The 27502-nt window shown below is 45.0% G+C and overlaps 2 protein-coding genes across 5 annotated transcripts in view; both read right to left on the bottom strand.

The window, feature by feature from the left end:
- Nucleotides 1-11305, bottom strand: part of gtdc1 (glycosyltransferase-like domain containing 1) — a 32418-nt gene extending 21113 nt beyond the window's left edge. For both annotated transcript variants that reach the window (XM_061692345.1, XM_061692346.1), the window contains exons 1-4: nt 11263-11305; nt 6615-6796; nt 5455-5622; nt 5185-5361 (exon numbers count right to left, since the gene is read on the bottom strand). In XM_061692345.1, the coding sequence (XP_061548329.1) occupies nt 5185-5361; nt 5455-5622; nt 6615-6796; nt 11263-11274 (539 nt within the window). In that variant the 5' untranslated portion in view covers nt 11275-11305. The remainder of the gene's footprint in view (nt 1-5184; nt 5362-5454; nt 5623-6614; nt 6797-11262) is intronic.
- A 371-nt stretch (nt 11306-11676) lies between these two features.
- On the bottom strand, nt 11677-26159 carry LOC133410973 (zinc finger E-box-binding homeobox 2-like). 3 transcript variants are annotated; one of them, XM_061692693.1, is made up of 7 exons: nt 25943-26159; nt 20262-20330; nt 19901-20100; nt 17230-17332; nt 15198-16858; nt 13557-13719; nt 11677-12982 (listed from the first exon to the last, which is right to left on the bottom strand). In XM_061692693.1, the coding sequence occupies exons 1-7, from the start codon at nt 25998-26000 to the stop codon at nt 12570-12572; spliced, it is 2667 nt and encodes an 888-aa protein (XP_061548677.1). In that variant the 5' UTR covers nt 26001-26159; the 3' UTR covers nt 11677-12569. The 3 variants fall into 3 exon arrangements, with proteins under 3 accessions (XP_061548677.1, XP_061548679.1, XP_061548678.1); XM_061692695.1 differs by having other exon boundaries at nt 13635-13719; XM_061692694.1 differs by lacking the exon at nt 20262-20330.
- Between the last annotated feature and the right edge of the window lie 1343 nt (nt 26160-27502).

Genomic DNA, 27502 nt, shown 5'->3' with positions numbered 1-27502 from the left:
AAAAAACTTAGCTGAGTACGCTGGTGCCCACATTTGAAAAGCACGAATGTGCACGCACGCACGCACGCGCACTCACACACACACACACACACATACAGGCACGCTCACGGCCAATCAGAGGAGGGTAGGAGGGTACCACACCGCCCTTCACTATCGCTGATTGGTTCAGAGACCAGATGGGTTTCGTGTGTCTGCTTTCAAGTCGCAGAGATCTTTTTTCTTCCTTAAATGGCTGGGCGTACAGGTGGACCCTCCCTCTCTCTCTTTTTTTTTTTTTAGCCGCACCATTCAGAAATTAGGGGCACATATGCGACCAAATAAGTCGCACTCCAGAGCTCTGTCTTTGTCAAAAAAATTTATTCACCGGATTTTCAGCACCACACCGGAATACGTTAATCCATAGCATTGCGTCCCTGATCATCTTTGCGCGTTTCAGACGCAGGACGCACATCAAACGAAATCCCTAAATATACTGTAAATACATTTAATATAGTCATGGAAAAAATATTTGACGGTTTAGACCCTTTGTTTTTTCAGTTTCAGTTCATTGTCATCTTGTTCAGTCGGGTTACATATGTCCCGAGTCAAAATAGTCTTTGATAGTAGTAGCTACATTTGAATCAATGGTAACGCTCATTTAAAGAAAATCACGCCAGACGAGGAATAACTTCCTAGTCAAAGCGTCCAATCAAGTCCTCCCTCTCGTCCAATCAGCGATGAGTCTAATCTCCCCCACCAGCACCTACCTCTTCCGGTCGCTTAATTTCATTTCGTTTTTTCATTTCCTGTAGTGTTTTGTCATTTGCTGTTGTGATTTTTCATTTGCTCAAGTGTTTAGTTAATTGTTGGTGTGTTTTTTTATTTGCTGTTGTCTTTAGTTATTACAGTACATTACAGTTATCGGCCTCATCAAAGACGGTGACGAGTCGGCGTACCGACAGAAAGTGGAGCAGCTGGAGCTGTGGTGCAGCCGACACAACCTGGAGCTGAATACGCTCAAGACTGTAGAGATGATCGTAGACTTCAGGAGGCATCCTTTGCTACAGCTGCCCCTCACGCTGTCCAATCTGCCCTGTGTCAACCGTCGAGACCTATAAATTACAGTCTCTCAGGACCTGAAGTGGGAGCTCGACATCAACTCCGTCCTCAGAAAGGCCCAGCAGAGGATGTACTTCCTTCGGCTTCTGAAGAAGCACGGCCTGCCACGGCAGCTGTTGGGCAGTTCTACACAGTGGTCATCGAATCAGTCATGTGTTCTTCCATCACAGTCTGGTTTGGTGCTGCTACAAAAAAGGAAAAACTCCGACTGCAACAGACAATCAAAACTGCTGAAAAGATTGGCGGTACCCCCCCTACCCGCCCTGGAGGACTTGCACGCTGCCAGAACTAAGACAAGAGCATGCAAAATCCTCTTGGACCCTCCACATCCTGGTCACCACCTCTTCCAGCTCCTTCCCTCAGGTAGGCGCTACCGAACAATGCTAACCAAAACAAGCAGACATTCCAACCGCTTCTTCCCTCTTGCCATTAACTTCTTAAACAGTTAACACAATTCCATTGGAACTTGTTGCCAATTTTTTGTCTTGAGTTTGTTGTCACATTTCTGTCGGCCCATTTATACATGACTCGTGCACTCACTGTAGTAGTCTCGCCACGCTGCACTATTTGCACTATTTACATCTGTTGTTGACCAATACTGGCCACTCATGTGCCTGAGTAACATCTGAAACATTTGCAGAATCGACTGAGTAGCATCTGCAACATTTGCACAATCGACATTGTCCCAGATTCTCGGTCAATTGACTGTCTGTTGTCGCACTAGAGCGGCTCCAACTACGGGAGACACATTACTTGTGTGTTTTTGACATACTTGGCGAATAAAGATGATTCTGATTCTGATTAGTCGTTGTGATTATTTATTTGCTGTCGTATTTCTGAAACTGCCGTTGTGTTTAGTTATTTGCCGTTGTGTTTTGCACTTCAGGGCGACCCGTAAGTCACCTTTAGAAACTGCACAAACAGACATTGAAATAAAAAAAGCAATTTCTTATAATAATAGTAACATTCATTTGACACAAGACGGCTTCTTGCAAATGTAAGCAATTGTCGCGTCTGCCTACGACAGAGCCAGCAGAGGGGTGACGATGTGTCGTCCCTAGCTTCCTAGGGGCATTTAAGGGGTAAAGGCTTCTTTATACTCGTGCGGGCGGCGACAGCGCTGACGTCACTGCGGCTATCCCACGCGTAGTTTGCCTTTATACTCGAGCGCAACCCACGCGCGCTGTCTTTAAAATGACCTGCAGTTCTCCTCCAAGTCGGGAGTGTCGCTACGGCTGGTATTGGCTAGGAGACCACAGGGTGGAGTTTCCTCTGCATTTTACGGCCATTTCCGGAACCCGTTTTTACTTTCCTTTCCAGAACATGGAACAAAGCAACAATAATGGCAACCGTGGAACAGTGTCACAAATGGACCTAGATGACCAGATGATACCTTTAATTATACTGCAAAATCGATGAAGAAAGTGGCGGCGTAGGTGGTATGTGGAACCAAGGGGAAAGCTGAGTACGTCATCACAGCATGTGACTAAAACGGACCAATCACGAGAGATGATCTCCGCGGCATTCTGCGCGCGGCGACAATTTGTGCAGTGTGCGCGTCATGAGCTGCAATGCTGGTGCTGTCGGCTGCGCGAGCGCGGGAGTATAAAGAGGCCTTCTGAAAAAGGCTAATACTTTTAGTGGTAGCAGGCATTAAAACGAACACAAAATTAAAGAAACAAGGGTGGTCTTATATTTGTTTTCATATGTATCTATATACACAGTGGGTACGGAAAGTATTCAGACCCGCTTATATATTTCACTCTTTTTTATATTGCAGCCATTTGCTAAAATCATTTAAGGTCATTTTTTCCACATTAATGTACACACAGGACTCCATATTGACAGAAAAAAAAAAGTTGAAATTTTTGCAGATTTATTAAAAAAGAAAAACTGAAATATCACACAGCCATAAGTATTCCAACCCTTTGCTCAGTATTTAGTAGAAGCATCCTTTTGAGTTAATACAGCCATGAGTCTTTTTGGGAATGATGCAACAAGTTTTTCACACCTGGATTTGGGGATCCTCTGCCATTCCTCCTTGCAGATCCTCTCCAGTTCTGTCAGGTTGGATGGTGAACGTTGGTGGACAGCCATTTTCAGGTCTCTCCAGAGATGCTCAATTGCGTTTAAGTCAGGGCTCTGGCTGGGCCATTCAAGAACAGTCACGGAGTTGTTCTGTAGCCAGAATCATCTTTATTTGTCAAGTATGTCCGAAAAAAAACACAAGGAATTTGTCTCCGGTAGTTGGAACCGCTCTAGTACGACAAGATTCACTTTTGAGACATAAAGACATTGAGAAAAACAGTCATTGAGCAATAAAGGGTTGTTAGTTATCTCGTAATGTCGGTACACGTTTTTTTTGACAATTGTGCAAAAAGATGCAGAGTCTTAGAGCAGTTTGAATGAATAATATAGCAATAGTCCGATGCAATGACCATTGTGCAAAGGGCGCCAAGACTTCAAGGAGTGTATGCAGTTTAAAGTGACTAGTAGTACGATAATCTGGTACAATGTCGATTCTGCAAATGTTGCAGATACTCCTCAGTCAGTGTGCAAGTGGGGCAGATGCTACTTTGGCATGAGTGGCTAGTATTGGTCAACAACAGAAATGCAAATAGTGCAGCGTGGCGAGACTACTTTGTTATTTTAGCTGTGTGCTTAGCGTGATTGTCTTGTTTGAAGGTGAACCTTCAGCCCAGTCTGAGGTTCTGAGCACTCTGGAAAAGGTTTTCGTCCAGGATATCCCTGTACTTGGCCGCATTAATCTTTCCTTCGATTGCAACCAGTCGTCCTGTGCCTGCAGCTGAAAAACACCCCCACAGCATAATGCTGCCACCACCATGTTTCACAGTTGGGACTGTATTGTAGTGCATTGTGTCTGGTTTTCTCCACACATGCAATTTAGAATTAAGACCAATAATTTCTATCTTGGTCTCATCAAACCAGAGAATCTTATTTCTCACTATCTTGGAGTCCTTCAGGTGTATTTTAGCAAACTCCATGCGGGCTTTCATGTGTCTTGCGCTGAAGAGAGGCTTCCGTCGAGCTACTCTGCCTTAAAGCCCTGACTGGTAGAGGGCTGCAGTGATGGTTGACTTTCTAGAACTTTCTCCCATCTCCCGACTGCATCTCTGGAGCTCAGTCACAGCCTTCTTCTTTACCTCTCTCACCAAGGCTCTTCTCCCTTAATTGCTCAGTTTGGCCGGACGGCCAGCTCTAGGAAGGGTTCCGGTCGTCCCAAATGTCTTCCATTTAATGATTAGGGAGGCCACTGCGCTCTTAGGAAAGTAAAGTGCAGCAGAAATATTTTCGTAACCTTGGCCAGATCTGTGCCTTGCCACAATTCTGTTTCTGAGCTCTTCAGGCAGTTCCTTTGACCTCATCATTCTCATTTGCTCTGACATGCACTGTGAGCTGGAAGGTCTTATATAGACAGAGGTGTGGCTTTCCTAATCAGGTCTAATCAGTATAATCAAAGACAGCTGGACTGCAATGAAGGTGTAGAACCATCTTAAGGATGATCAGAAGAAATGGACAGCACCCGAGTTAAATATATGAGTGTCACATCAAAGGGTCTGAATACTTATGGCTGTGTGATATTTCAGTTTTTATTTTTTAATAAATCAGCAAAAATTTCAACAATTCCGTTTTTTTCTGTCAATATGGGTTGCTGTGTGTACATTAATGAGGAAAAAAATGAACTTAACTGATTTTAACAAATGGCAGCAATATAACAAAGAGTGAAAACTTTCCGTACCCACTGTGCGTATATATATATATATATATATATATATATATATATATATGCATATGCACACACTGTATATGTACAATTTTATATACATACAAACACATAAAATCGTGACATAACGACTTTTGTCTTTTTAAATGGCTAATGTTAAGAAGGGGCTAATTCTGTGGTTACATTACTTGTCAAGATTATCCTAATACTTGGAATTAATTTTAAGAAAATCAAGTATTTGAAGTTGTTTTTTAACTTTAGCATTGTAAAACTCTATTGCTAAGGGGGTGTCTAATTACATTTGATGTCTACGCATGTCCTATGTTGAAGATGTCACTGACCTGGTGACGTTGGCCAAGTGCAGCGGGAAATAAAGAACCCGGCACTTGGGCCGGATGATCTGGGCCACGTCTTTGGGGGACCGCTGGTCAGGGATTTTCTTCAAGAAGGACGCGATGGACGACAGGAAGGAGTTCATGTTGAAGGCAGAGTTGAAGACCACTGTGTCGGCCACCAGGCTGCCGACAAAACACCACCATGTGTGACATGTAAAACGCACCAATGGCGCGGCTCCGCCGGTCCGACCGACCAAACGGGAAACGAACTCTTACCACGAAAGAATCTGGTTGTATCCGTACTGGAAGTCCCGATCCTGCTCTTTGCGCACCGGATACACCAACTGGTTCTCGTGGAAGTACAGAACCTTTTTCAAGCGGGCCATATCTGGTCTAAGACCCACCAGCTCGCACAGGTTCAGAACCGAACTACAGAACAGAACCCTGCCGAGCAGAGAAGTCACAGTCACGAGGGGCCCGAATGCTCCCAAACAAGTCTCATAGCCACGCAAGTTCCTCACCAAACAAGTCACACGAGCAAAATCTAAGAGGGCATTCAGGCTGAATCTATGGAATATTTCTAATATCGATTATTCTATCAATTATTCTATCGATTAATCGGATAAAGAATTGTTTTATAAACGTTTACTGTAATTTTCTTTTCTGAATACTCTATATTAACTGATTAGTGTTGTTTATTTGGTATTGTTGAATGAAACAAATCCAAATATGATTGAATATGTTGTTGTACTCACCAACCTTTTTGAAAGTGAGGGCTCGTACTACTGATTCATGCGAGCAAAGGGCTACTAGTTTGATACAGTAAACCCCCGCTATATCGGCGTTCACGCTTTGCGGTCCCGCTATTTCGCGTTTTTTTAAAATTTTTTATTTTTATTGTGGAATATCTTTTTATCTTCTTTTTTTAACCAGTTAAGGCAATTGACAAGTCGTCTCTCCGGGATGCAAACACCTTATTTTTTGTACTGTACTGTATGTGTTAAATTTTTATATTTTCACCATTTTTTTATCGATTGCTCTTGCCCTCTCTCTCAATATACTGTGTTTAAATGTGTGTGTATTATTTTAAGTGTGTTTGAAGACCCTAAAACAATTTCAAGTTAAAAAAAATTCAATTTTTTATTTCATATTTCTATTTCGTGGATTTTCACTCAACGCAGGGGAGTCTGGAAGGTAACCCCCGCGATGGATGGGGGTTTACTGTATACACTTCGAAGGCTGCTTAAGTCTTAAATCTGAGAACATTTACTGTTGAGAGGATATAAACCGTCGTTTTGGACAATTTTAAATTAAACATTGGCTTTAAGAACGTATCCGATTATCACAATAGTTGTTCATCAATAGTTGCCCCTCTAGAAGGTACAGCTCCAGTTTGGTCCGAAACTAAAGCAGTCCCAGACCCGGAGGGGTGTCACCTGTACGTGGGGCTGGCGGGTACGTTGTGGCTGAAGTAGAGCGCCGAGGTTCTGGCCCTCCAGTGCCACTTCTTGGCGGGCATGGTGAAGGCCACGCTGGAGTCCAGGTGGGCACTTAGCAGGTCCAGCAGCTGCTTGTGGGAACCCCCGTAGAAGGGTTCCAGGAGCAGGATCCGGGCAGCCTGACAACGGAGACAGGAAGTGGAAGCGCACATCACCTTGACGCCAATGACGACGTGGCACGCTGGATGCGTGCAACAACGGGCACGAGCAGTGACTGACACATGAGACGACGGACTCCATTACAGACACAATGGCAAGTCATTTCTGGCTGGCGCCACAATGGACAGCGGGTCCATCGAGCATATCTCCAGATGCAAATGAACTAGCCTATCAGCTCCAAAAGACATTATGGGACATTGGCGGCCATTTGCTGTCATTATGGGTCCCATTGTGCTGGCAAATAAGCACAATGTCCGCGTCCTTCAGGGACCTCCGGCAACAACGCTTGACCCAAAGGCTAACCAAAATGATAGCATCAAAGTCACATGACCACCTACACTTCCATACACACACACACACACACACACACACACACACATTTTGATTGTTACTGCTGGCCGTTCCCAATACAGTGCTACCTTGATGACTTAAATTTGTTCCGTGAACAAGGTCATATGAGGTCATTAATGGGACATTAATCGGTAGGTTGTAATTATGCGACAGCAATTGTGTAATTAACGGCGCCTGAGGGGTGTTTCAAATTTGACTGATGACTCAACTATATTGCCCACTATGTAAAGATCTTGCGATAGTGATCCGGGAGTCGGAAATGAGCAAATGATTGCGAACGCAGTCGTTCGCTCATTCCCAACACCCCAATCACTATAAAGGGATTTTTTTTTTTTTTTTAGGGAACGATCTCATCCACGATATCAAAATCCCGACGTACTGATTGGGAAATAAGTGTCTGTTACATGTACGTTATGTGCGAGTGCAACATAATATCTAAATTGCTTGTTTAAAGAAACACATTTAAAAAGACTAGCCAGCTTACAGTATGTGGCATTCAACCATTCTCACATAAACAAATTCTTGATGGTCTATAAATGGTAAATGGACTGCACTTATATAGCGCTTTATCTACACCATCACAGTGCCCAAAGCGCTTTACAAAGCCTCACATTCACCCTTTCACACACGCATTCATACACCTATGGGCGACTGCTGCCACGTGAGGCGCTGCCAGGCCCACTGGGAGCAAATTAGGGTTCAGTGTCTTGCCCAAGGACACTTCGACATGCTAACAGTCGGAGCCGGGATTCGAACCGGCAACCCTTCCGACCCACTCTAACAACTGAGCCACAGCCGCCCCATAAGTAAAGCAACAAAAAACAATCACAACATGGACGGACATCAAGTGCAATGTGGATTCATTTGGTAAGTAAAACTAAGCTTAAAACATGTTCATGTTATTAAAATGGATTTATTTGTTGAATAGATTTTCCATGCCGTCACGCACCTCTTGACACGACGGCGGTGGCCATGTTTGCAAGTCCAAACACTGTTTTGTTCCATTAAATTGAGTGTTTAAAAAGAGAAATTTGATTCAGAGCCAATGTCAAAAATTGCAAATTACTGAGGGGTGTCTGGCTGCAATACAGCTGGGAGGGACAATGAGTAATTTGCCATTTATCAGCACCAATTTGAAATCTGGGCAAGAAGGCTGCACATTTGTCAAGGAGCTGCTCTCAATCTGGCCAGCCATTCATAAAAAAAATTTCACTATCTAGAGGAAGTTAAAATTGCAATGAGGTAACCACATGTGAATCTGCAAAAAGGATCACTATCGAAGCAGAGGCGCCAACCAAGGGTCACCACCAGGGCCACTGCCCCAGGCGCCACTGCGCCCGGAGGCGAATTAGGGTTTACATACGGTCATGTTCCAAGGCTGGTCAGGCGGGTGGAGCGTCGCCACCGCTGCCTCAGGTCCTGCTGCTCCACCCACCTGACCAGCCTGGTCCCCAGTCGAGAAACACTCCGCCAGCGCCATCTGGGCTCGGCCGCCTCGAAACGTGACCGTGCAGACCCCGCATACCAGGTTTGTCTTTGCGCTCATCTTTGCACATCCAACAAAAAGACTGATAACACTGCAGAAAAACTGGTTACGGTGACACAGACAAAACGCTCCTAGTCTTTCTGTTTAGCCTAGTGTAATAAGGTATCATCCAGCTCTCCAACATGGCAAACAATCAAATACTTATCACATGATCGAGAACTACTTTTACTGCAGAAGGTCCACCAGCTGGCGTAGATCCGGTACATTGTAATTAAGATACAGGGATGATGTAATGAACGGCGCCCAAGTACAGTTTAAAAAACATTTTCTTTCCACTGACGTCTCAACCATCTAGTCCACTATGTCAAAATCCATGTAGAGTCGCATTTTTTTTAGGAGATGAAGCTGTCTTGTGTCAATCTACACGAACGACTGCACCTCAGCGAACCCGACTGTCAAGCTCCTGAAGTTTGCAGATGACACCACTGTCATCGGCCTCATCAAGGACGGTGACGAGTGTGCATATCGACAGGAAGCGGAGCGGCTGGAGCTGTGGTGCGGGCGACACAACCTGGAGCTGAACACGCTCAAGACGGTAGAGATGATCGTGGACTTCACGAGGCATCCTTCGCCACAGCTGCCCCTCACGTTGTCCAGCTGCCTTGTGTCAACCGTCGAGACCTTCGAGTTCCTGGGAATTACAATCTCTCAGGACCTGAAGTGGGCGAACAACATCAACTCCGTCCTCAAAAAGGCCCAGCAGAGGATGTACTTCCTGCGGCTTCTGAGAAAGCACGGCCTGCCACCGGAGCTGCTGAGACAGTTCTACACAGCGGTCATCGAATCGGTCCTGTGTTCTTCCATCACAGTCTGGTTTGGTGCTGCTACAAAAAAGGACAAACTCCGACTGCAACGGACAATCAAAACTGCTGAAAGGATTGTCGGTACCCCCCTACCCACCATTGAGGACTTGCACGCTGCCAGAACTAAGACAAGGGCGTGCAAAATCCTCTCGGACCGTCTGCACCCCGGTCACCGGCTCTTCCGGCTCCTTCCCTCAGGTAGGCGCTACCGATCAACGCAAACTAGAACTAGTAGACATTCCAACAGCTTCTTCCCTCTTGCGATCAACTTCTTAAACACCTAACCTATAATTCCATTACAACAAGCTGGCAATTTTTTGACTTGAGTTCGTTGTCACATTTCTGTGGGGCCAATTATGTATTACTCGTGCACTCACTGTAGTTGTCTCGCCATGCTGCACTATTTGCATATACTGGCCACTCATGCCAGAGTAGCATCTGCTCCATTTGCACACTGATTGAGGAGTATCTGTAACATTTGCACAACCAACATTGTCCCAGATGATCGCACTACTCGTCACTTTAAACCGCATACACTCCTTGAAGTCTCAGCGCCCTTTGCACAATGGTCATTGCACCGGACTATTGCAATATTAGTCGTTCGAACTGCTCTAAGTGCTAGAGAGAGCATCTTTTTGCACAATTGTTTTTTGTCAATGTCTTTATGTCCCCAAAGTGTTCTGTAAATTGACTGTTTGTTGTACTAGACCGGCTCCAACTACCGGAGACAAATTCCTTGTGTGTTTTGGACATACTTGGCAAATAAAGATGATTCTGATTCTGATTCTGATCTGCACATTTCAGAGCTTGTGTATTCTGTGCATATTGAGTATTTTAACATTTCCGGTCTGTGCTTGCTTTGGTCACCTGAGTACGAAGTGTGAGGTCAAGCAAATCAGAATTGTGGAAAAAGCCCAGAAACGTCTGTCCTACATTTACACTGACAGGATGAGAATCTTGATAGACAGCTCTCATCCTCTGTCCTGTCACTTGGAGCTTTGGAAGTCTGGGGGGCACTGTTGAGCTCCAAAAGAATAATAAAAATATCCTTTATACCAAACGCCATCCTGAACTCAACAAAGTACATCAATGCACTTATGACGTGAACGTTTAACTTGATGTTTAACTTATTTTACTAGAGCTTATTCTACCTTTACTTTTATTCCAACTCTTAATATATCTTACTTCCATTTTAATGTGTTTATGATGTCGATATCCGTACTCTAGTTCTTTCTGTCTTCTGTGTTGGTGAGCCAGACACGGTGGACAACAATGAATTTATTTTATTTATTTTTTAATTCAGATTTGGGAGGAGGGAAAGAGCCAGCAGTGATCCCCAAATCCCAACACAGCCAGCTATTAAGTTCGACACGGTTGGCTGTCGCTATTAGCCGTTAGCTCCTTGGTTATCAGCGTGTGGCTAGCGCTACGGCTTTGGTTTGACAAAAATAATAAAAAGATACTGCAAATAAAACAAAAAAATACGAGGGTTAGCCGTTAGCAACTAGCTGACCTCAACCGCTAAGCGAATCGAACAGCTAAATCCGAACCGCTGATCCACCTGGACCCAAGCGCGGCTAACCGAGAAACTAACGGCTAACACTGACAACTGATTCAGAGGCCAACTAAGTAACTACAGGAAATTAATATTGATCCATGACGGGGGGAATAAAGCCTTATGATAGCGAATGAGGCTAAGAGCTAACAAGACAACACATGCGCGCACCTGTGACTCCATTTGGCTGGCGTGACGTCACGTCATGTTGTGCGGATGGCGTCGTCGCCTTCACATGACGTCATTGAACGCCCCACATGTCAACGTGATGCATGAACATGTTTGGTCATTTTTTTTGTATGTTCCAATCGTCTTAATCATCTTACTGTTCCCATTTAGAACTTTACATTTAACTTTAACATAATAACAACTTTTTTATAGCCACACATTACGATAAAATGAGAGGCTGAACACATTTTGGCAGCATCTCATTCCACTCAAATGGATATATAATTTAAATATGTACTCTCTATAAAGTAATTTAAAACAATGAATCATTTTACACATTCACACCAATCAGCTGTGGACACATCCAATGACTGAAGTCCATCAAAGAAGAAAGTTGTTTATGAGAAGAAGGCGACAGGTTCCACATTCTTCATTTTGTCAACCTTTTTATTACACTGATTTGGATTTCAGGACGGCTGCACGGAGTCCAAGTGGTTAGCACAGCTGCCTCACAGTGCTAGAGTCGGGTTCAAGGGTCCAGCTCACCCGAGAGCATCATAAGGACAAGCGCTACAGAAAATGGATGAATTTAACCTCTCGTTTTCTCTTCCAGTATCAGAAGAAACTAAAGACAATCAGTGCAGTCCGACAGCGTACGTATACAACAGTGTGAAATAAATAGCGTTAGGAAAGGAGTCAGATACATTAAAAACATGAAAGAAACAATCATAATAATCATAATAAAAAGAAGATGAATTGGAATTGGTGTAAATAGTGATGATGTAAGGCTTGTTTAAAAAAAATGTTGATTTGATTATGTACAAAGTGACCCTCTTGTTGTTGTTTTTTGCTGCTAAACAATGGTTCCTTCACATTCGTTAGTTTGCAGGAACAAAAGGGATCAAACCATTGAAAGTTCAAGTCAATTCAAACAAAAACACTGACAGGAAGTGATCAAGATTCTTTTTTTCCCCTTTTGTAGTGGTTTGGGGCGTTAAGTGCAATGAAGAATTTTTTTAGAATGAAGAATCTTTAGGACCGCTTGACTTTTAACCTTCACAGCATCAGCCTGAGTGTGTGCTGTTTAGCTAAATTATTTTAGATTAGAAATTACTTCACTTATTTTATCTTAGATTAGCATCAATTCGCTTAGCTGGGATGTCAACAGATTTCCTGCCAACAGTTGACCAGGCGCAGTCACAGGGAGCTGATTGGAGGTTTGGTCCAATCGGGGAACACTGACGAAAGGGGACTTGCTATCAGAATCCCTCAGCAGTGCCAACGTTGTGAACAAAGCAGTCCAGTCAACGTCAGTGGTCTGAATGCTGGTCTTTGTCCCCAGCGCGGTCCGTCAGGACCTCCTCCTCCCCAAAATGTTCCGCCGCAGTCAGGATGGGATGGGGAAAGCGGTCCACGTCCGAGGGGTTCGAGTATCCGAGGTGTTCGACGGGGTCCTCCGGCCAAGAGCTAGGGAGGAGCGCTTCGGAGACCGGGTCTGGCGCCTCCCAGTGGGCCACCTGGGCCCGCCTCTCCTGGGTCTCCCTCTTGCAGTACGAATAGCGATGGTTCATGTGCTGCGAGTATGAGCCCGAGTGCGAGAAGCGCTTTCCGCATTTGTCGCACTGGTAGGGTTTTTCTCCTGAGTGCAGACGGGAGTGCTCGATCAGGTGGTGCTTGTGCTTGAAGGCCTTCTGGCAGATCTCGCACTGGTGAGGACGCTTGCCTGAGGATGCACGCGCGCACACACAAACCCACACACACACATTCAATACCGTCAACATGACTCTTACATATGACTCATAAGCATGAGTCTTAAATGCGACTCTTCTGCATGACTTTTAAATGTGGCTCTTTTAAACATAACTCTTATATATGACTCTAAGCATGACTCTTTCAAACATGACTCGTCAAGATGACTCTTTAACATGACTCTTTTAAATGTGACTCTTTTATCGTGACTCCTAAACATGAATCTTTTGAACATGATACCTATGTATGACTATGAAACGTGATGCTTTTAACCATGATTCTTACACATGGCTCTTTTAAACAAGACTAATTTCAACATGACTCATATATGACTCTTTATAAATATTCTTTTAAACATGACATATATGAGTACTAAACATGACTCTTTGAAACATGACTCATCAGCATAACTATTTTAAAAAGACGTCTCTTTTAAACATAAATCTTAGTTATGACTCCTTTAACTGTGACTCTTTTAAACATGACTTGTTCAAACATGATTCTTTTAGGTGTGACTCTGTTAAAGATGATAAAAATGTGAAATGTACCTGTGTGCTCATATTTGTGTCTTAGGAGGGAACTGGTCTTCTGGAATGTTTTGTGGCACAAGTCGCAGGCGTACGTACCACTCGCAGTCTTCAGTTTTAACTCTCTTTCTGCCAGCTGGTCCACACCTGACAAGTAGTCTGAGGAACCGTCCAGCAGCACCCTCTAACACACACACACACACACACACACACACACACACACACACACACACACACACACACACGCACACACGTACACACGCACGCACACAAACATACATGCAGACACACACACACAATGATAATCCCACACCTGTTAACAAAGAGACACCTTCTGGAGCCCCCGTTCTCCCACCCGCCATGATCCTAAGTCTGGACAGAGCTTAGGTCTGCAGACCTGGGTAAAACCTAATGCCCCAATTCACCCCACCCCACCCCTCCAGACCACAGACCTCCACACCGCCCTATTCTGCAGAACACACTGTGCGACTACTGTGGTACCTTGATCTGCCAGTAATTCGTCCCAGCCCCCCAAAACAAGGGTTGGGAATCGTTTGAATTTGAGCGATTCCGGTTCCTTATTTCGATTCCTGTTCCAAACGAATCTCGATTCCAATTCTTTTAGGCGCCTGGGTCCAAAAAGTTTGCATGGTTTAAATAAAGGGTGTCCAAATTATGAACATCCATTTTCTTAGCAGCTCGCGCCATAGACGAAAATGAACATTTGACTTGGTGTTCTTTATAACCAGTATCAATATCAAACCTATGAACGAAAAGGCAATGTGTGTGGAACTAACCCAATTGACTTAATATTCATTAATTAATGTTTCAGCTGAATGTTAAATATAACATCGTTATTTGAGATTGTTTTCACATCAAATGGTTTATATGTGCAAGTTTTAACTTTTTTTAACTTCCTGTTTTAAGCTTGTAGCCTTTTATTTTGATGGTTATGCACCGGAACTCAGCATTTTGGCACGAAAAGTAACTTCAAACAATACCAGTGATTTATTTATTTTTATTTTTTTTATTGGATGGAACCAAATGCTATAAAACATCCTTCATTCCTTTCCCTACCCACCGATGAGGCATAAGGTTAGTGTTTGTGATACTGGACGTTTATGTGAACTTTGTGCCAATACAACGTGATGTAAAGTTGCTACGTGAAGTATTAGCTCAATGTTAAGCTTTTTTACCCTCCTGTTGTAAGCATGTAGCCTTTTATTTTGAAGGGTACGCACCAGAACTCAGCATTTTGGCACGAAAAATAACTTCACACGACACCGGTAAAACAAATTTCAAACGCGACGCAAGAAAAGAGTAACGAATGGAACCAAATGCTGTGTAAAATGTTGATTCCTTTACCTACACACCGATGAGACACAAAGTTAGTGTTTGTGATACTTTGATACGTTTCTGTGAATTTTGTCCCAATACATTGTGATGTAAAGTTTTGGTAAAGTTTTCACTCAATGTTAAGCTTGTAACGTGACTGTTTCTACTTTCATTCCAGTATGGTAGAGCTTGTTCATGACTCAAATTTGGTTCACAACACAAAGCAAACACTCAACCAAGCGACAGCTTGCAACTAAACAAACTGGGAATTTGTGGCACCAGTAAATCAAGGTACCACAGTAAAAACTAAAAAACTAAAAACCGTACCTGGAAGGTTGTTTTCCAGTGTTTTTTCCTGGTGTGCAGCATGTCGACAAAGGCAGCTTCCTCGGTAGCGTAGGTGTACGCCATTTGGGGCATGAAGCTCACAGAGTCCAGGACCGGGAACTGGGTGGGAGACGTTAATGTCGACGGAGGGAAAGTGCCATGCGTAGCCACGGACGAGTAGACCAGACCCGCTGAAAAGGGATTGATCCCAAACTTGGGACTTTTTTCCATCTGATGGCAAGCGTTTCTGCCCCCCTCAGATTCCAGGAACTCTTTCTTGATGTCGAGAAGTTCTATGGCTCCTGATGTCAGGCCTGGAATACCTTGATCACCGCCAGGTTCCATTTTGAGACCGTTGGGTTTAGTTTTCTCTGTGAATTCGTGTGCCAGGGATTTTGGCACAGAAAGATCAAGTGGCGTATCAGTGTGAATGTCCTCCCAGACCAGACTGTTTGGCGTGTAGGAGCTACTCTGGGAGTGTTTGGAGGATGAGGACGACACGTTTAGTGGTGACCGACTATTATGGTTCAAAGGGTCCGGTGTCCTTTCCCCTGGTTCCTTGGTTGTAAACTGTCTGGTTAAAACATCACTGTTTGAGAACATTGGTGAGTGTCTCAAGATCTGGTGCAGTTCTGGTCCACCAGCCTCAGGAGGACTGGGATTCAGTTGAGTGAACCAGTCCCTGACAAACTCTTGTGGAAGGCCTACTGCCAGGGAAATCTTGATCAGTTCCTCTGAGTCGGGTTCCATGTTCATGGCCCATTTTGCCTGTATGACAGACAAGTGATCCTTGAAAGGGGTTCTGGAGCTAGTGCAAGGCTCCTTAGTGGACATGAGCCATTCTGAGGACTCCAGACTCAGACTGAGCCCGGCCGGCTGTAGAACTGCTTCGATGTCTTCGTTCATCTTGCACAGGTAGCGCTCGTGTTGATGCAGCGGAATTGGTCCTGGGAAAGTGTCCTTGCAGAACTGGCAGGTGTACAAGACCAAGCGGGATTCCTCTTTGGACCGGTTTGTCTGGCTTGTCTTGTCCTGTTTGTTTTGGTCTGGCTCACCCTTTGTCTGGTTGACCAATTCCAGGGTGTCTTCCGTGAAGCTCTGAGTGGGGCTGCTGGTGAGGTTTTTCTCTTCCACACGGGTCCGGAGATCCTTCATGTAGGCTCTGAGTTTGGAGCCCTCCTGTGGGTTCCTGTCCATCTTATGTCTGCACATCTTCTGAACATCATTCATGCTCTCAAGGGTGCCCGGTAGAAGGAAGTCCATGCCCAATTTCCCTTGCTGGGTGTGTGAGTGCAACCCGTTTGGGTAGACCCCGGGTCTCTTCGGTCCGCCGGGTCTCCCAAGCTTACTCTCAGAGGCCATCATCAGCCTGTACTCCTGGCTGAAGTCCGTTGTCTCAGACTGGACGTCAAGGTGATTTTGCCTGTGCGCTTCGCCGTTTTCCAGCTTGTGGCGGAGCCGGTCCAGGGCGGGGGCCAGGGAGGGGCCTAGGGCCGGGCCCGAGGAGGGCAATGAGGAGCAGTTGGTGGACGGCCCGACCTGTCGCGGATGTCCGTGGAGACCAATCGGCCCAACGCATTTTCTGCTGCTGATGTGGGAACTGTACGAGCCCGAGTGGGAGAAGCGCTTTTTACAGTTGGAACACTCGTATGGTTTTTCACCTGGAAGGCGGCCACAAAACAAGAAAACATGAAAACAAGAAAACATAGAGGAGGCTCTAGAACCTACCACACATGCCTCCGACACTTCCAACCTTTACAACTACACTTACTACCTTTTAAATTTCACATCTGATCTTGAGAACTACACTTACCTCCTGCCTTTTCAACTGCACCTCATCTCTTTTTGTATCGTACTTCACCTCTTAACTTTTGAAATATTTTCCTTTATAACTATGCTGCCTACCTTTAGCACTACACCTCCTGTCCTTTCAACTACAGGTCCTACTTTTAGGAAAAGATGTATACTTCTGTATTGAAATAATTAAAGACAGGCCTTGAGTGTGGTGAGGAGACGCGCCAGCGCCACTTACCACTGTGGATGCGCAGGTGCTCCTTCAGGTGATGTTTGTACTTGAAGGCTTTTCCACACTCGCTGCATTTGAACTTTCGGTTCACAGCCTCGTTGTTCAGCAGCTGCACACGCCAAGAAGGAGAAGAAGGAGAAGTACAAAAAGCAAAACAAAAAAATGAATAAATAATAATGACAGAAGTTGAACTAAAAGCGAGTAAAATAAGTTGAAATAAAACTGCTTAGATGAAGTTGAAATAAAAGTGAAATAAAGATTTATATTTTTACCCTAAAGTGAGTAAAATAGGTAGAATAAAAGTGAGGGTAAAATTCAGCCTCTCTGCCTGCCTACTGCAGTGTGACGCACGTCCCGTCTGTGACGCCAGGCACACGACGCAGTGCAGGCCTGAGAGATGGACCCCGACTGCTTTCATCGTTTAGCTTACATTTTACTAGATTGGCTACCTCTGGAAAAAAATCTCGGTGTAAGACTTATTTCAACACTGTTGCATTTGGTTAAGCGACACATAGTATGCAATTAGTCTCTTGCCCTGCCTTACTCCCTGAGATCTAGATTTTGGCCTGTTTTATCCCCACTTCTCCGTTCCCCCAGCCCCTCCTATTCAGAGAGGGGGCTACGTGGTGATGATCGAAGTGAGGCTGTTGCTGTATGAATTCTGCACCGACCGACCAGCACAAGATCTGAGCAGGACTACTTCCCCGGAGGCGTCTCCCTGCGACGCTTCATCTCAATATACTGTATTGACTCTGCTGCTGTTTTAGCTAACATTGTACAATGTCATATCACATGATAAAGGTTGCTCATAAAGCATCAATTGCAGTCTGGTCATTCTGGGCGGGGGATCCCTTCATCTGTGATCCCTTCTCAAGGCTTCCTCTACCCCCCCCCAAATGGGTTTTCTCTGAGGTTTTCCTTGCCCTGGGTCTAGACCAGGGGATGTCGTTGATTTTTGTGAAGGGTGGGCCAGTGGAGTCTTTCGAGACTCTTTTGGGATGTAGGTCTATTGAAATAAACTTGACTTGAAAGAAGTTGAATAAGTACATAAAAGATGTTGAAAGCTTCTAAACCTAGCAAACGCCGCAAAAAACCCCCCCAAAAAACACGATGGCGTTTGGGGGATTTGGATTCTTTTTAGGCACAATCGACCATCTGGGTATTTTTTTAAGCTTTGTGTGTGTGTGTGTGTGTACGACTAGTATTATTGGTGGTAGTAGTGGTGGTTGTGGTAGTAATGGCAGTAATATTTTAATAGCAATAGTAACAGTACAATTGCTACTACTACTAGCAGTAGTCATCGTATTGATAGAAGCAGTAAATAAAGCCCTAATAGTGTTATTGTGTTGGTGATGATGATGATGATGACAGACACTTGACAAAGGACACCACTCTGAGTTTTGACAAAAGCACCATTGCCCAAAGTGAGTCAGCAAAACATCTCGGCGTTTTATTTGACTCAACTCTCTCCTTTCAAAAGCACATTAAGAATATTACCAAAACTGCGTTGTTTTTTTTCATCTTGGCAATATCGCTAAGATACGGCCCCTCCTATCGGGTGATGACGCAGAGATCATACTCGACGCATTTGTTACGTCTGGCCTCGACTATTGTAACTTGCTGCTTTCTGGTTGTCCTGTTTTTCGTATGAAAAGCCTACAGTTAGTACAAAGCCCTGCAGCAAGACATTTGATGAGGATGAGAAAGTTCGATCATTTTACCCCATTCTGGCCAACTTGCATTGGCTCCCGGTCTACTCGAGATGCGATTTTAAGGTCCAGTTCCTTACTTATAAAATATTACACAGGTTAGCGGCCTCTTATCTCGCTGACTTAGTTGTACCGTACGTGCCGAAACCTTCGCTCACAAAACGCTGCAGTCTGCAGGCTCTCAAGCATTTTTTTTATTCAGGCTTCAGTGTTCTGAAATGCCCCACCTATGGATTAGAGCTGCTACCTCACTAGATATGTTGAAATCCAGACTGAAAACCTTTTTCTACTCTTTGACATTTAGTTAAAGCACACGTGGGCCTATTTTACTGCCACCTGTCTCCTTCCCTCTCCTTCGGCTCGGAGAGAGGGCTAGGTGACGTTGGCTGTTGGCTGTTGCTATTTGGGTTCCGCACCGACCGACTGGGACAAGATCTGAGGTAGAGCACTTCCCCCGGAGTCGTAGCCATGGAGGACTCTGCTCCGACCGACAAGGGCCAGGTCCTGAGGCATGAACCGCTTTCCCGAAGGCGTCTACCTGCGGCGCCTTTTCTCTTTAGATGGCCTCTTATGCCATCATAATGAACATTGTACAGCAGCAGACTACGAGATCAATGTTGCCCACTATAATGGGGGTTTGAGTTTTTCCTTGCCCGATTGTGGGGTTTAGATTAGGGGATGTTGTCAATCATTGCCAACTGTGGACATGCGAAGCCATTTGAGATTCTTGTCATTAAGGGCAATACAAATAAACTTAACTTGACATGATGGTTATTATATTACGGGTGTTAATATTACTATACAATAGTCGTAGTGGAGTTAGTAGCAGTATTGGTAATATTACTAGTATTACTATTAGTAGTAGTAGCAATATTTGTCAGAGTAGTATTATCCAGCATTAGTAATATTACTCCTGTTGGTAATATTATTGGTAGTAGCTGAATGTGGGTTGAAATGTGAGCGCTGACCTGCTCGCTGATTGGTTTCTGCGTGCTCCTGTGACTCTCCAGCTGAGGGCATTGGCCAATAGCGTCGATCTCCGCCCCCCGATGGCCGCATATTCGGTGGGAGGAGTAACGCTCAACGTCCGGCGCCAGCCCCTCGTCCGGGTCTTCGGGGTAGATGACGGCCGTGTCGCCGCGCCAAAGGTACTCACACACGGACGCATCTGGATAGCACAACGGAACGCAACAACATTCCTCATGGCACGTGCAACAAAAGAGTGCCTGTGTTGAACATCACGCCCGTCACATGCCCGCCAACCCAAATGTTGATGCGCCGCCAGAGAGGGTCTCGATGTGCTGCTGATGTGTTGCCATGGCGACTCACCAAGTATCTGTCGGTCTTCTTCAGTTTGTTGTTGTCGCTCTCGCGTTATCATGATGTCATCATCCCACACTGTAGGGGGAGGGGCTTATTTACAATATACCATGACACAACGGGACTGTGCGTGCATGTGAGTGTGCATGTGTGTATATATAGTATGTAAATGTAAATGTGTGCGTGTGTGTGTGTGTGCACGTGTGTGTGACACACACACAAGGGAAGGTTTGCAGAAGTGAAAGTGGGGACGAAGGAAGTGTAAAAAAGTTCAAGTCATCAGTTTCCTGTCAGGCGGACCGCTCTTGACATCCCATCATGATCACACAACGGCTGGATCTCATTTCTCTTCTTGTCACCGTTCCTAGCGCCTTGCTTCTCAATGCTTCAAAAGCGACCCGGAAGTTGTTTGTTATCCCGGCCACCGTATTAGGGAGGTTCTGCTTCCATTCTCAACACCGCTTATCCTGTTCAGGGTCGCAGGGCGCTGGAGCGTATCCCAGCTGACTTCGGGCAAAAGGCGGACTACACCCTGAACTGGTTGCCAGTCAGTCACAGGGCACATATAGACACGGACAACCATTAGCACTCACATTCACATCATCACTGAGTGGGAACTGAACCCGCACTGCCAGCACCTCAGTCAGGCGAGTGTACCACTACACCATCAGTGACAGGGAGCTTCTCAGTTGTGGTAAATGCGCAAGGAGGAGATTCCATGGAGGAGTTGAAATCGAGGAAGCGCTGATGTTTCCTTTTTTAGTTTTTTAGCTGCACCACAGTGATGTCTCAAAATGGGCATGTAGCAGCTGGATCGTAAACACAGCACGACTTCAAATGAAATAGTTGATCATCGTTTTGTCATTGCTTGATTATTACAGTTGTCATGGTTCACTGAGTGCTTTTTTTAAATGATACAGTACAGTACATTTACTCAACTGTTCGGCTGCAGTAAAGTAAACATCATTATCTAATTGAATAGCTGCTAGTTATAACCAAATGTAATCCAAAACAGGTGGTTTGGATAGAGGGAGTATGGAAACAGCCGCTGGTGCTCTTTCAATCGCTTTAGTAAACAAACAGTAACAAAATACAATATTCAAGAGTGCATTGGTGGCACACCTGGCCAGTAGGCTCAACTAGCGTCGCCTCTGTACAACACAGTGGCTAAAGGTCTACCCTGGAACTAGCCGGCCAATAGTACGTCATCAATCATTGTCAACTGTCGGTCTGTGAAGCTCTTTGTGACTCTTTTGTGATTAAGGGGTACACAAGTCAACTTGACTTGAGTACGTCCTCATACGTTCACTTTCATGTCACTCAACAGAGCAGACACGCCTTTTAAAGGCACACACACACATTCAGTAATATACTAAGGTGAAGAATGTGTAGGTGGTGACCCCACATGGACAAAAATAATACATGTACCTAACATTAATACATTTGTTGGTGATATAGCGTATGCATGAAACTTTAATATATGTAATACCATAAATACTTGGCCTTTACGGATTTTGACTATTGCGGGGCTACTCTGGAACGGAACCCCCGCCCGCGAAAATATGTTTCTGAACACTTATTTTGCTGAGTGTCTGTTTAATTTTGAAATGACTTCATTGCACTGGCTCGTGGTTACTACGCAATGAAAGTGTGTGCAAGTAAGCGAGGGGTGTGGGAACGGCTGGTGAGGGGCCGGAGAACAAGCATGCTACGTGTCTTTTACGTACAAGTACGCTGTGTGTCTTTTATGTACAAGCATGCTACGTGTCTTTTACATACAGGCATGCTACGTGTCTTTTACGTACAAGTACGCTGCGTGTCTTTTACGCACTGGCATGCTACATGTCTTATGTACAAGCATGCTGTGTCTTTTACGTACAAGTAAACTACGTGTCTTTTATGTACAAGCACGTTATGTTTCTTTTAAAGTACAATTACGCAATGTTTCTTTTACGTACAGGCATGCCACGTGTCTTTTACGTACAAGTACGCTGCGTGTCTTTTACGCACAGGCATGCTACATGTCTTATGTACAAGCATGCTGTGTCTTTTACGTACAAGTACACTTACGTGTCTTTTACGTACAAGCACGTTATGTTTCTTTTAAAGTACAATTACGCAATGTTTCTTTTACGTACAGGCATGCCACGTGTCTTTTACGTACAAGTACGCTGCGTGTCTTTTACACACAGGCATGCTACATGTCTTATGTACAAGCATGCTGTGTCTTTTACGTACAAGTACACTTACGTGTCTTTTACGTACAAGCACGTTATGTTTCTTTTAAAGTACAATTACGCAATGTTTCTTTTGCGTACAGGCATGCCACGTGTCTTTTACGTACAAGTACGCTGCGTGTCTTTTACGCACAGGCATGCTACATGTCTTATGTACAAGCATGCTGTGTCTTTTACGTACAAGTACACTTACGTGTCTTTTACGTACAAGCACGTTATGTTTCTTTTAAAGTACAATTACGCAATGTTTCTTTTACGTACAGGCATGCTACGTGTCTTTTAGGTACAAGCATGTTATGTGTATTTTACATAAACGCATGCAACATGTACAAGTACACTATGTGTATTTTCCGTACAAGTATGTTAGGTGTCTTTTACGCCCAAGCATGCTACGTGTCTTTTGCACAGAAGCATGCAATGTGTTTTGCAGAGAATGTGCGACCTTTTTGTCGTCACTGGAATCGATTGACCCCATTATGCCTGTGACATCATCACGTGGACATGTTAACATGCTAAAAAACAAAAACCAAGGCAAGGGTGGGCCTCAACAATCATTGTGGTTACACTGAGCGCGAGTCATTCTTACATCGAGGGGCGGGTTGGGGGGGTAATGTTTAGGCGGGTGTGGGGGCGGGGGGTGTATCCCGCATGGGTGCGCAATGAGCAGGAGGCGGTGGGGTTGGGTGGGATGAGGGGGTGTTGGCAAAGAGGACGCATGCTAACCACGTTTGACAAGACACACAAAAGACACACCCCCATAACCCTCCCCAATAGACCCTAAACACCACTCCGGCCCCCACTGACTCCAATGTTTCACTCGTTGACTATGAAGTCAAACTCGCCCCAATATGGCGATTGTCTTCTTCTCGATTATTCAAACGACATTTGGCATCTGATAAAACCTGTTTTAGTTTTCAAGGAAACATTTGATGCATCTTTATTGAGTGATTCATGTTAATCACTTCACAATCTTTCTTCTTGTTCATCTAACTGGGACTACAGACTAGGACCACTGACTAGGAATGCTGCCTAGTGCTTCTGACTAGATTATTACTGCTTAATAGGAGTGCTGACTAGGAATGTTGACGAGTATTTCTGACTAGGTCTGCTGACCAGGACTGCTGACTATTGCTGCTGAGTAGGACTGTTGACTTGGACTACAGACTAGGTATAAAGACTAGGATTTGTGACTAGGACCCTTGACTAGGACTGTTGACTAGGAATGCAAACTGAGGAGGGTTGGGTGGGTAGTCATGACACCTTTACCGAGCCAGCCGCTATTGATTGTCCAGTTTATGTGTGTGCGTGCATGTGTGTGTGTGGGCGTGCGCATGTGTGACCTTGCCGGAGGATCTCGGCCAATCAAATGTATTTCTATGTGTGAGGAAGGGAGGGGCCATCGCTGCTGTGTACAGGACTTGTGCTGGTGTCACTATGATGTCCATCAAGTTAGGAGTAAGTTAGTACGAGTGGCAGTCGTACTAGTAGCAGTAGTAACACGTGAAGAATTTATGGAAAGCTGTTTGAGCATGTACTAGTGCGCTGAATTCTCCACGTGTAGTGACTGTCAGCTAGCGGTCGGGAGGGTCACAGCTTTGATGACTTTCGTAATTGGATACTCGGAATGTTATTTATTTGTTTGTTTATTTATTTGTCACTGATGGTGCGGCGGTGCATCGGCCTGACTTGGGTGCAGGCGGTGTGGGCTCACTTCCCACTCAGTGACAGCGTGAATGTGAGTGCAAGTGGTTGTCTGCGCCTATATGCGCCCTACGACTGAAGAGCGACCAGTTCAGGGTGTAGTCCGCCTTTCGCCCAAGGTCAGCTGGGTAAGGCTCCGGCGCTATCGAGAAGGAGAAGCGCTATCGAGAATGGATGGATGTCCATCCATCCATTTTCTTTACCGCTTATCCTCACTAGGGTTGCGGGGGTGCTAGAGCCTATCCAAGCTATCTTCGGGCGAGAGGCGGGGTACACCCTGAACAGGTCGCCAGCCAATGTGACCAGCCAATCGCAGGGCACATATAAACAAACAACCATTCGCACTTACATTCACACCTACGGGCAATTTAAAATCTTCAATCAACCTAGCATGCATGTTTTTGGGATGTGGGAGGAAAGCAGAGTGCCGGAGAAAAGCGGGGAGAACATGCAAAATCCACACAGGCGGGGCCGGGTTTTGAACCCCGGTCCTCAGAAACCGTGCGGCACAGTTGGACACCGTGCCGCTGGATGGATGTTTGTTTGTTTATTTTTATAATTATATAATTTAGATTTATCTGTGAACAACGTATTATCGTTTCGTGCACTTTTTGTCCTCACTAGTGAGGGCACCAGTAGGATAACTACATGTTACTAGTGAGGCTAAACTGTGCACTACTTAATGACTGTGTGCTACTAGTACGAGTGACATTACTCTCTCACACAGACATACACGCACGTACAGACACATTTATAGATAGACATTCAGACAGATAGATAGATAGATAATGTTTGTTTGTATGTTGTTTGTGTTCCATGACTACTTGTTTTCCTGGACCAGGACTCTCTTGTAAAGCAGATTTTTCATCTCAATGGTGCTTTCCTGGTTAAAAATTTTCCATCCTTCCATCCATCCATCCATCCATTTTCTGAGCCGCTACTCCTCACTAGGATCGCGGGCGTGCTGGAGCCTATCCCAGCTATCATCGGGCAGAAGGCGGGGTACACCCTGAACTGGTTGCCAGCCAATTACAGGGCACACATAAACAAACAACCATTCTCGCTCACATTCACACCAACGGGCAATTTAGAGTCTTCAATCAACCTACCATGCATGTTTTTGGGATGTGGGAGGAAAGCGGAGTGCCTGGAGAAAAGCCACGCAGGCACGGGGAGAACATGCAAACTCCACACAGGCGGGGCCGGGGATTGAACCCGGTCCTCAGAACTGTGAGGCGGACGCTCTAACCAGTCGCCCACTGTGCCGCCGGTTAAACAATAGAACTAGGCAGCTATTGATATATAGTTACTGTGTATATATATATGTATATATATATATATATACACACACACACACATGTATACAGGGCGATCATAGGGAGTTACTAGTTAAGTTATAAATGAATTTTTTCTCATTTTGTTAGTGTAAAATAAATATTTTATTTAAAAGGAGTTGCTTGTACAGTACAGTATATGTGTGTGATTTAACTTGCAACAATAATTGAAACATTTTATAGCAGCTTCCATATCTATAAATATATATATATACATATATTTTTTTTTTTCTACACAGATACACATGCACGCATAGGGTCATGTAAGGAAGTTGTAAATATAGCAGAACTATATGATAACTTTTTTTCCGTTTTCATTATTTTTGTCTAAACATGAACTGGACTGCGGTTCCGTAGGATCGGAGGTTTGTTTGTACTGACGTGTGTGTGCGTGTGTGTGTGTGTGTGCATGCGTTACCGTTCTTCCTGCGCGGGTTGGCTTGTTTTCGCCTCTGGAAGCGCGCGCGCTCCTCCATGTCTGTTCTACACAGAGGCACGGGCCCGCGCGCACGCCACTGGTACCAGAGGTCCGGCAGCTTTGGGTCCGGGTCAAGCGCACCTCCGCGTCCCCTTCGGCTCGGTCCAGTGCAGAGGCGCGCACACCCGCCCGCCCGGTTCCACGACGCCCGAACAATAACTGCATGCAGGCAGGCGGCAGAGGCGAACCCTCCCACATGCCCCTCAACATGACCCCCCCCCCCCCCCCCCCCCCCCCCCCGCATCCCAGCGACCAGAGGAGGTCAATTCATGGCTGTGACGTCAGACCTGTTGCGCCAAACAAAGCGCCTGAGTGACGCCACTGTGTAATATTATCCTTATTGTGAAGACTCTGAGCACGCTGCCTGGCCATACCAAATTCAAAATGGTTAGCTCATTCAATTCGCCTTGGGAACCATTTGCAACATTACAAAAATTCCTACACACCTAAATTGCACAATCATATTCTTCATTTTTCACCAAATAATTGAACGGAGGTTAACCAGAAGTGCCCCCCATGTTGAAAAAAGGGCCCCAAAATGAACAGGAAATGAACCAAAAGTGCCCAAAATTAAAAAGGAATTCTCTCTAAAATAAATTGAACAAGTGCTGTAAATTGAACAGGAAGTGCCCACCAAAAGGAACAGAAAGTGCCCCCATAATGAACAGGAAGAGCCCCATCTTCAACACTAAGTGCCCAAAATTAACAGGAAGTGAACCAGAAGTGCCCAGAATTAAACAGGAATTCCCCCCAAAACAAACAGGAAGTGCCTTTAATGAACAGGAAGCAAACCGAAGGTGCCCCAAAAGGAACAGGGAGTGCATAGAAAAAACATGAAGTGAAGCTTAAGTCTCCCAAATTCAACAGGAAGTGCCCCAAAATAAACAGGAAATGCCCCAAATTGAACAGGAAGTCCCTAAAATGACCAGGAAGTTAACAGTAAATGCCCCAAATTGAACAGCAAGTGCCCCCAAAATGAACAGGAAGTGACCCAAAATGAATGGGATGTGCCCCCATAATGACCAGGAAGTGCTCCCATTATAAACAGGGAGTGCCTCAAATGAACAGGAAGTGAACCAAAAGTGCCCAAAATGAAAAGGAATTGCTCCCAAAATAATCACAAAGTGGCCCAAATTCAACAGGAAGTCTACCCAAAGTGAACAGGGAGCTCCCCAAAATGAACAGGAAGTGTCAAAATTACGCTATAAAGCTTTTACAAATGCGGCTTTCCAATTTGCAAGAGTCAGCAGGCCCATTAAAAATTTCCGTGGGAATTCCGTGGGAATTTTCCAGTTATATAATCCATCCACCCATTTTGTATAATGTCGCGGGTGAGCTACAGCCTGTCCCAGCTGACTTTGGGTGAGAGGCGGGGTATGGCACATATATAGACAAACAAGCACTCACACCGATGGACGATTTCGAGTCATCCAAGAAGCTACAGTATAGGTTTTTGGAACATGGAAGGAAACCGGCGTACCGGAGTACGGAGTAGTTGCG

Source organism: Phycodurus eques, chromosome 12, assembly GCF_024500275.1.
Source record: "Phycodurus eques isolate BA_2022a chromosome 12, UOR_Pequ_1.1, whole genome shotgun sequence".
NCBI classification, from domain to species: Eukaryota; Metazoa; Chordata; class Actinopteri; order Syngnathiformes; family Syngnathidae; genus Phycodurus; species Phycodurus eques.
This window is presented reverse-complemented; position numbering and strand designations above follow the sequence as displayed.

Coding starts and splice junctions, on each gene's coding strand:
- LOC133410973 (XM_061692693.1), bottom strand. CDS start 26,000: ATGGAGGAGCGCGCGCGCTTCCAGAGGCGAAAACAAGCCAACCCGCGC. Junction 20,331..25,942: donor CAACCCGCGCAGGAAGAACG/GTAACGCATGCA, acceptor CTCCCCCTACAG/TGTGGGATGATGACATCATG. Junction 13,720..15,197: donor ACTGGAAAACAACCTTCCAG/GTACGGTTTTTA, acceptor TGTGTGTGTTAG/AGGGTGCTGCTGGACGGTTC.